Source organism: Plectropomus leopardus, chromosome 20 (assembly GCF_008729295.1).
Source record: "Plectropomus leopardus isolate mb chromosome 20, YSFRI_Pleo_2.0, whole genome shotgun sequence".
Classification (NCBI taxonomy): Eukaryota; Metazoa; Chordata; class Actinopteri; order Perciformes; family Serranidae; genus Plectropomus; species Plectropomus leopardus.
Genome location: NC_056482.1, coordinates 5353933 through 5364389, shown reverse-complemented (window position 1 = coordinate 5364389; position 10457 = coordinate 5353933). Strand labels below are relative to the sequence as shown.

Here is a 10457-nt window from a genome sequence, read left to right as displayed (position 1 = left end):
ATACCCTCAGAACCCCAGAACCTGTATGTGGGTTTTAAAGTAATGTTTTCTTTAAAAAAAAAAAAAAATAATAATCATAACTATATATATATATATATATATATAATATATATATATATATATATATATATATATAGAGAGAGAGAGAGAGAGAGAGAGATAGATAGACAGATAGATGTTGAGATTTTAAAAAAATATGCCTTTAAAAAAAAAATTGTAACATATGTAATTTACATGACATATGTCGTTTAAAAAAAATCCCCAGACTCCTCTTATCTAAATGTTGTTGTTGTTGTTTTTACAATATAAGATAATTAACACTTTTTAAAAATTATTTTACTTATAATATTAAAAACAAAATCACTGTGGAAAACAAACAATTGAAGTAAGAGGTCGAGTAGACATTGCTTTATCCTAAGGGGTCACAGGACAGAATGGTTGGGTCTATGACGTGTGTTTTCGCTGATTTGTGGAAGAGCCCAAAACATTTCCCCCCCTCTCTCTATTTAGCAGGTGATTTTAAAGTCCTAATTAACATTTGGCTTATAGGACATGCACTTTATCAAGGAATTCCTCGACGTTTGATACTCACAAAGCCCGCTGAATAAGGTATGTGTTCTTAAAAAAAATAAAATAGGCCTGTTCTGTAGATTAAGATGACATATGTCGTTTAAAAAAATCAACAGACTCCTCTTATCTAAATGTTGTTGTTGTTGTTTTTACAATATAAGATAATTAACACTTTTAAAAATTATTTTACTTATAATATTAAAAACAAAATCACTGTGGAAAACAAACAATTGACAGTAAGAGGTCGAGTAGACATTGCTTTATCCTAAGGGGTCACAGGACAGAATGGTTGGGTCTATGACGTGTGTTTTCGCTGATTTGTGGAAGAGCCCAAAACATTTCCCCCCCTCTCTCTATTTAGCAGGTGATTTTAAAGTCCTAATTAACATTTGGCTTATAGGACATGCACTTTATCAAGGAATTCCTCGACGTTTGATACTCACAAAGCCCGCTGAATAAGGTATGTGTTCTTAAAAAAAATAAAATAGGCCTGTTCTGTAGATTAAGATGACATAAATGCAAACTGGACAATTGTCTCTTGACCACCAAAAACAATAGTTAGCAAGCCTGAATGCTGCTAAAGCCTGACGCCTTGTGGTGACGGTGAGAGATGATAAACTTAAATAATGATATGATGCCGGTGCAAAACTCTTACTTGACTGTCCTGTGAATATAATGTTTGTTTTTTTCTTTTAAAACTTAGCTCAACGTGAGCTCGTCGCCCGTTAGCCTGCGTTAGCTAGCTCGCTAGCAATGTGATGAGGTGCCACTCACCTGTAGAAGAGGAGCAGGTAATGACAAGCTGTTGTGATGTAGAGGTTAAAAATAAAGCCATAAAGTATCCATTTGGAAAGGTCGAAAAGCATTTTTAAACATTAATGCCGTCGCGATGTTATAATTTCTCCTCTTTACGTCTTTATTTAACCTTTTAACTGCGAAACAAAATAAGTTTTAACAGAGCAACAGTAGGGCAGCTACTGCGCATGTGTGGAGAGCTGTCAACATGCACAGCAGGTGCTCCTGGGAGTCTCTCAGTCACTGATGAACAGTCCTCAGTAAAATATTGATGATGTCTTTCCTTCTATTGAATCGATTACACAGCATAAATACTACATGTTTTTTGTCACCATTGTCTTTAGCACCATAGGCTTCTCTGCAAGAGAGGGCGTGTTTACTTGCCATGTTCTTACCAATGATCAATAATTCTGTTCTTGTAGAGCACATTTAATTTCTTGACAATGAGCTGTAGTATTTTTACTGTAAAAAGGTAGTCACGTATCATTAAAAATAGTCTTTTTTTCCCAGTAAATTCTGTCTTTTAGTAAGCATTAAATTTCTTGACATGAGCCCTAGTATATTTACTGTAAAAAGGTAATCACATATCATTAAAAATAGTCATTTTTCTGATAATTCAGTCTTTTAGAGTGCACTTAATTTCTTGACAGGAAATATAGTGTATTTACCGTAAAAAGGACATTACATATACAAGCTCTTTTCAATAATTCAGTCTTTTAGAACACATTTAATTTCTTGGTATACTAGCTATAGTATATTCACTACCTGTAAAAAGGTAGTCACATATCATTAAAAATAGTCTTTTTTCCAATATATTTAGTGTTTTAGAATACACTTTCTACAATTTTTTTTACAATTTCTTAACATGATCTGTAGTATATTTACTGAAAAAGGTAGTCACATATTAAAATACAGTCATTTAAAAAAAATAAATAAATAAATGCAGTCTTTTTGAGTACATTTAATGTCTTTTATATGAACTAAAGTAGGTATATTTACTGTAAAAAAAAAAAAAAAAAAGGTAGTATATTAAATCTAGTCATTTTTTTGCCAATAAATTCAGTCCTCCCTCCAGTTACAGATTTATTTGCACATACATGTCATGAGAAAAGACAGTAAGAATTTAAGTTTAAACATTGTGCAGCAGAGCTTAGAAGCCAAAAATAGCCTATGGTTATGAAGATATTGCCCCTATTAAATAAGCCCGGTAAAATCATCCTGACAATGTGAGCTCCACATTTTGTTTCGATTGAGCTTACGTCATCAGGGTGCTCTTACCAGGGTGCAGTTAAAAAACAATACTCATACATAAAACAGATGAAAACAGATCTAAGTTTCAAGACTAAGCAGTAATACAAAACTGATAGAAATGTGCAAATTACAGAGATGGTCCTTTGTATTTCAGTGAATATTGATTTAGGATTTTGTCAGAGTTGTATAAAGCAAAAACAAAGACATTGCAGTCTTTGTTTAAATATTTCGTATAGATTTAACTACACCTTTTCACTAGGGTTGCAAATTGTAAGCACTGTCCTTAATCAGTTATTGGTAAAATTAACAACCGACTCATCGTTATTTTAAAAATCCATAAAAACATTGCTTATTTCAAATAATACCAAATGTGTTTTTCCTCAGTCAAAGCTCACAGCAACATATTGCATACACTTTGACAGCATTGCACAGCCTATTTATTGATCGATTAAGTTTCACATGTTCACAAATGAATTCAGAATGATTTAATCTCTTATGGATTAATTGTTATCATCCCTACTTTCCACTAATTGTATTACCATAAAAAATGTCAAAACAGAAAATTGGTCACTCTCACATCCTACAGGATGCTAGTATATCTAACTTGAGCTGTTTTTTATAGTGCTGAAAGTTAAAGGAAGAAAGAAAGTGGCTGCTTTAATTTGCAGAGAACTACAAAACTGACTCAGGGTTCAGCAGAGTTAACAGGAAATGACCGGTTCTTTGGAATGTCTTTGCCAAGACTTCGTTTATATTCAACAGCTTTTTAGCTGCACGGCGACATCATGTGGACACAGTGGAGAAATACACGCCACTCTAGATCAGCAATAACAGGAAAAAAAGAGTATGCTTAAGCTTATGCTGTTTACAAACAAATATATCTATATTTTATTTTAACTATTGTGTATGTGTATGTGTATGTGTATGTAAGGGACCCACTAAACTGAAATCAGTTGTGTAATTTTTGTAGCTCTCATGCTGGTCTACAAAATTGACATTTGCAACTACATCGCTAACATAAATCTGAAACAGCTTTGAATGGTGTGTGATCAACTATCATACATTACCTCATGACTGTGGCCATTATCATGCCTGGTATCTTGTTGAGTTCAAAGTTCAACCTGTGCAGTTCATTGCACAACAGGTCTCAGACACATTTCATGCAAGCTCATGTTGTAACTCTATGTGAAGTCATTTTACCTTTCCATGTTTGTCTTACAGCCATAAACTCACTACATGCATGCAGAGACACACTGACTCAAAGACAACACTGACTGCAAATACTGTTTTTTAGCAAATGCAATAGTAAAGGTGTTTTATAAAATCACAGGGAGGGTAGACAAGGACAATGAGTGCCATGATTTGAACTTTACACTTCTTCAGGATCACGCAGGGAAAGAATGTTTAGGCAGTTACGGTAATGTTTCCAGAGAAGTGCTGAGCCAGTCATATTCAGCACTTGCACGTTTCCCTAAAAGGGGGTTATTGTGAGTGAAAATGTATTGATATAAGTGACTGTATATTTTGTCCCAATGTATGTTAAATGTCAAATTAATCTCATAAATTGCTTGGCACTTGTAAAGCTAAACAGATGAAAGTTAAAATATAATAGGAATCCAGCCACTGTTTGCATTTGCCCTAAAGAAATTGGTGATAAATGTAGCGCTGTATAAGCAGTGTGTCTGTTAGAAGTTTTTGGAATGATTCTGCACTTCTGCACCATAAATGCACAATGAAACAAGATCTCACTGTGTTTGTACTAAGTTCTTTTTTCTTTTCTTTTTTCTTTTTTTCAAGTTTTAAATTCACTCAATTTTGGGATTTCGTCCATTCACATTGTTGGTAAAAATAAATATTAAGCAGAACTTTAAATAGGCCGCTGCAAAATGGAAAAACCATCTACTCACAAATCAAAGTGAGCAACAATTCATTCTTTTTAACACCATTGTTGCTTTTAACCAAATCACTATCTGTGAACTTTGCTCTTTTAAACCCACAGTTACAGAAGTGATCAAACCAACTGTGAAAAGGACACTTTTGATTGGTTGGAAGAGTTGCACACCCCCGTCCCTTCCCCTATCTCAGTTCTAGAGTCCACCTTTTTTAACTTCAGGTCTACCCTCACCTATTTCACTTGAGGCATTAGGTCCCAGTCCCACACCTGACAGCAAAATGTCTGACAAAGGAGCCTTCGATACCAACGTGTTGACTCTCACCCGGTTTGTTCTGGAGGAGGGCAGGAAGGCCCATGGAACGGGTGAGCTGACGAATTTGCTCAATTCCATCTGCACCGCCGTCAAAGCCATTTCAACTGCTGTCAGGAAGGCTGGGATCGCAAACCTGTGAGTATTACTTTGAAAAACAAAAATATTCCAATGTGGAAATAAAAGACGGAAATGTGTATTCATGTCAGTATGAAGGTGGATGGGGGAACTAAGTTTTCTTCCCTAGTGAACTCAAGGATCAAGGTTACTGTTATCTGATGACTCTAATTGTGTTTATTTTAACATTACTTTTAGGTTATCCAGTTTTTAATCCAGTGCATTACTTTTGTCTCTTAAAGGTCCCATATTCTGCTAATTTCTGGGTGCATACTTGTATTTGGGGATACTACTAGAGTGTGTACATGTTTTAATGTTCCAGAAACACTTTATTTTTCTCATACTATCTGCCTGAATGTACTTGTGTTCATCCTCGTTTAGAAAGGCTCAGTTTTAGCCCCTCTGTCCTTAAACCCCCCCTAAAAAGTCCAGTCTGCACAGATTGGTCACTGTCTCTAGGTCCTATACATCTGTTATTGCAGCTGGGAAGTGATTGTAACGGCACTGTAGCAGCAGTTTCTACCTTTTTATGTAGTGGCCTGGTGGATTTTTCTGTGGATTAAGCACTGTGATACTATTTGGATGAAAGAGCATTTTGATTCAGTATTTATATAGCACCTATATTTACTTTTTAATGACAAAGGCAAGGAAATCTGAGTTTTTACAATAAGGGATCTTTAACTGTGCATCACTACTTAAGAATCAGTAAGCAGTTTTAACTTTGGCCCTGGCCAAAGGTAAACTCTGCACATGTTGTGTACAATTCCCAAGGGCAGAGGTCAAGAAGATAATGGGCTTGTTAGACTTTTGTCACTGGTTTGAACAAAAATAAAAATAATAACATATTGTGAGAAATGCTATCACATTTTACAAGAAAAGTGAGTCATTTCCTGCATGGTTTTAAAATTGTGTCTGCTCCTCTTTCCTCTCTTGGAAGATATGGCATTGCTGGAAGCACCAATGTGACAGGGGACCAGGTGAAGAAACTGGATGTCCTGTCCAATGATCTGGTCATCAACATGATCAAGTCCTCCTTCACCTCCTGTGTGCTGGTGTCAGAGGAAGATGAGAAGGCCATCATAGTGGAACCAGACAAGCAGGTAACTGATCTGTACACAATAGCCATGAATGTATTTGCAATTATGTCTGCTTTTTCTCTTTATGTTATAGATTTCCACATGTTTATCAGGTATCCGTGTGACACTGATAATATTATTTGTACTCATCTGACAGGGAAAATACATTGTGTGCTTTGATCCACTGGATGGATCCTCAAACATTGACTGTCTGGTCTCGATTGGAACAATTTTCGGCATTTACAAGAAGGTAATAATGATGACACAGCACGCTGATTCAAAACACTAACTATTCAATGTGGATTTCCCCTTAATTTGCTTTTTCTAAAAGAGAGAGTTTTTTTTAAATCAGCAACTGTAAAATAAGAGAGTATAGTCTCATGCTGGAAAGTAACTATGTTTACTCAGTTCCTGTGTTTGAAGGTCAAGAGTGTAATATATAGAGGGATATATAAGAGGAAATGTAATGTATTCATATTTACGTTCTAATCACCTGAAACTTGAGAATTATGTTTTTTGTTACCTTAGAATGAGTTGTTTTTATTTGTACGGATCCTCTCCTACAAAGTCTGCCATGTTTCTAAAGTAGCCCAGAAAAGACAAAAACACTGGCTCTAGATGGCCCCAATCACGTTTTTTCACGTAGGCCACCTTAGCTCTCCTACAGGCTAAGCACATGGGAAAAGTTTCTGTTATTTTGCAATCTGCAATAGAATCATGACATGTCACTAAGTCCTACATATTAGACCTTTAAAGTCATTATATATATCCATTTTTTGCAGCTTTATATTTCTACTCTTCTATGTCTCAGGAGGAAGTTTTGTACTTTGCTACATTTATTAGACAGACAAATTACCTTTTTGACAGATTAATATTTCACATTAAAATCATATGAATTTAATTTATAAAATCCACAATATAAAATACAGTGCACTGCTATAGATTACCAAACTGCATCCTCTTGCCCTGTGTACTTGTAAAAGACAACAGCATTCCAACTGACTGTGTCAACAACTGTATTGGTTTGCAAAAGGCCTCTCCCAGTTGTTGTTACATTTTTCCTGTGTCGTTCCACAGACCACAGATGGTGAGCCATCTGAGAAGGATGCTCTGCAACCTGGAAGAAACCTCGTGGCAGCTGGTTATGCTCTGTACGGCAGCGCCACCATGATGGTCCTCTCCACTGGTCAGGGAGTCAACTGCTTCATGCTTGACCCCGTAAGACTAAGATGTCACAGTCATGGCATCAAGACTGTTAATTGATTATATTTATTGTTATTTTCTTTCTATAACTCCTTTTTGCTCATTATTTCAGATTGTATGTGTCTTCATAATAATTTTCTGATATTTTTCTCATTATCGCCTTGCAGGCAATTGGTGAGTTCATCTTGGTAGATCGTGATGTGAGGATTAAGAAAAAGGGAAAAATCTACAGTTTGAATGAGGGATATGCACAGCATTTTTATCCAGATGTGACAGAGTACCTACAAAAGAAGAAATACCCAGAGGTAATGGCAATGACTGAACAATTTAAGGTCACTCCTGTCTTGAATACATTGCAAAGGCTGAATGTGAAATTGGCTGCAAAATGTTTTTGATTCTGCATGCAAAAGTGACACACTGACTAAAAGTCTACAATACATGTTTGTGTCTCCAGGATGGCTCTGCTCCATATGGAAGTCGATATGTTGGTTCAATGGTAGCTGATGTTCATCGCACTTTGGTGTATGGAGGGATCTTTTTATACCCTGCTAATGTCAAGAGTCCTAAGGGCAAGGTGAGCAGTAGAGGATTATACAAATGGACAGAACATAGTTAATCCTTGGGGTATCTGGTGGCTGAGTGGATAAAGCAGGCGCCCCATGAGAAAAGGCAGTGTCCTTGCGGCAGCGGCTCTGGGTTAGATTTCAGCTCACGGCCCTTTGCTTCATGTCGTCACCTCTGTCTCCCCCTTTCACACTATTGATCTGTCTTATATAATAAAGGCAAAAATGTTATAATAAAGGCAAAAATGCCCCCCCCCCCCAAAAAAAAATCCACACATAAATGATGATTTGTCTTACATTTCCTAACTCTTTTTTCTGCTTTTTGTCATTCAGCTGAGGCTGTTGTATGAATGCAACCCCATGGCCTTTATCATGGAGCAGGCAGGAGGCATGGCCACCACAGGATCCATGAATGTTCTGGACATCCAGCCCACCAGCATCCACGAGAGGGTTCCCGTGGTACTGGGATCTCCTGATGATGTGCAGGAGTATCTGTCCATCTGCAAGAAGCACAAGAAATGAGGTATTCCAGTAATTTCTTGTGAATGGAATACCTCATTTCCACTCACAGCCTTTCACACGACAGTGTATAATAAGCACCCTTCAGCAGACCTTTCTGGGATAATAAATAATTTTGTTTGGTTTTTTTTTCAGTCTCTTTGAAGGACTAACAGCACAACCAAGAGGCTCAATCAGGACATTCATTGTCAAGTGCTTTCTACTCATTCCCTCAACTGCACTGATGAAAGAACCGGGCACCTCACTGGGCTAATTAAGTCTGCCTCACACTATGCTAATTCCACCTTGCTGCTGTAAGTGTTATTTGTAGAGACTAACCCTGTATTTTTTAAATAAAGGCAAATAAAAAAATATTCATGTTGTGCATTTAATTGCAAGGTCCTGTATGCGTAAATGGGTTAATGCCTTTCTCTATGAGAGGACATACTGTGTTTCACTTTGTGTCAGAACTCTTATTTGACTAAATATTGGATACAGTAGAAGTTTGCAGTTTTTATTTACATCCAAAAATGCCATTTTTGCCTCAACACATCTGCCGCAGATCATTTTGAGCCTCTGTCAAAGGTTGAAAAATACAGTGTATTTTCACTGACCTTCTGCTGAAATTTCTTTTGAAGCAACAAGCCCAATGCTACACTTTGGACTGAGGTTTAACAGGATGTCTATACACATTAATACCTGGAAGCTACTAAGTATAGTCTGATCCATTGGCCTCAGTAGTTGTTGGGCACATTTTGTGACCTGTAGACAGACCCAGGCGAGATGTTTCCACCTATTTCCCAAAATGTTGAATTGCTGTTTTAAAGCTGGGGAAGGCCGTTTTTATATTGCCGCTAATGGGCAGAAATCCCATAATTATCCTGAAGCATATTGTAAGTTAAGTGGACTAAAAGAAAACTACACTTCTACACCTTCTCTTGTTTCTGTTTTCAGGATTTAGAAAATCTAACTTGTGACAGGAGACATTGGTGAATCACAGGTCATTTCACAGAGGGGGTATGGGGAAAGGATGGAGTGTTCAATGTGTATCTCTACAATGAAACGAGATTAAATAAATCAGTGTATTGGAAACACTGGGTTACTGTATGAATGGTGTGCATATGCCTGCAGTTGTCCGGTGGGCAGAAAGGGAAGAACTACAGGACGAGGGTGTATTTTCAAATTAGGCCTTTTTTGCCCTATCCAGATCTCTGCCTACTTCAGCTTTAACCTGAGAGAACATAAAAGCAAAAACAAAAAGGACAGTAGAACATCTTTAAAAGGGAAAAAAAATTTAAGTCCATGTCCATTTACAACTTCTGTTTCTCTGAAACTCTGTGTTTCCTTGTTAGATTTCTGGCATCAGCAACACACCCTGACAGGCCTTCATAGAGCCAGAAATGTTACAGCTTTGCCACTTCACTAATGAGCCATAAAGACTCAGTGAGAGAGACAAAAAGATCCAACAGTATGTTAACACAAAAGCCTCATTCAATCAATCAAGTTTATTCAGCAAAGCAGTCATTATGGTCCGTACAAGAACAATGCTTCACATTCGGCATATGCAGTCTGTATCTTTCCCAATGTTGTATCGTAGCTTCCAGCAAAAGAAAAAAAAAGATTGAAAGTCTGATATGAAACTTAATGAACTTTTATTAATGTTATGACTCAATAATAACACAGTTGTGTGGATCTCAAGCTGCTGATGTCACTTGGAAACTTGGCATTAAAGTGAAAAGTTCCTCTGTGAACGTAATGGAATTTTTATTGGGGTTTTTTCAACGTATGTCTTGGCAGTCTAAAGCCTCTTGAATATTGCATGTGAGTCATATGAAAGTTAAATGATGTGAATTGATAGCAGATGTTTGATCAGAGAGGGAGGGCTCAGTGCTTTCGAAAGGCCTTCTTTGTAAATATAGAGAACATAATAATTTATGTAGCTCCAGCGTCCTGGATGGAATCCATATTGTCTGGTATTCACTAAAAACTGAACCACTTCCTCTTTTTTATGTGTGTTTGTCAGTGTCAGCATTCAACAGCCTCAGTGCCCATGAGACACACAAAAACACTTACACATGTCAGGCGCACTTGTTTATTTCGATTCTGTTCAGGCTGTGTATGATTATAGGTTACTGAGTCAATATTTAGATTTTGCAGGAAAAGCACAACCCAGTCTGTTT

The 10457-nt window shown here is 36.8% G+C and overlaps 1 protein-coding gene across 6 annotated transcripts; it reads left to right on the top strand.

The window, feature by feature from the left end:
• The first annotated feature begins 567 nt into the window (after window positions 1-567).
• On the top strand, window positions 568-8651 carry fbp1b (fructose-1,6-bisphosphatase 1b). 6 transcript variants are annotated; one of them, XM_042509388.1, is made up of 10 exons: window positions 973-1030; window positions 1274-1361; window positions 4756-4958; window positions 5875-6037; window positions 6171-6263; window positions 7091-7231; window positions 7384-7521; window positions 7671-7790; window positions 8113-8302; window positions 8434-8651. In XM_042509388.1, exons 2-9 carry the CDS (start codon window positions 1329-1331, stop codon window positions 8299-8301), a joined length of 1080 nt encoding a protein of 359 aa, XP_042365322.1. In that variant the 5' UTR covers window positions 973-1030; window positions 1274-1328; the 3' UTR covers window position 8302; window positions 8434-8651. The 6 variants fall into 6 exon arrangements, with proteins under 6 accessions (XP_042365325.1, XP_042365328.1, XP_042365324.1 ...); XM_042509391.1 differs by lacking the exons at window positions 973-1030; window positions 1274-1361 and adding an exon at window positions 568-609 and having other exon boundaries at window positions 4616-4958; XM_042509394.1 differs by lacking the exons at window positions 973-1030; window positions 1274-1361 and adding an exon at window positions 575-609.
• The last annotated feature ends 1806 nt before the right edge of the window (window positions 8652-10457 follow it).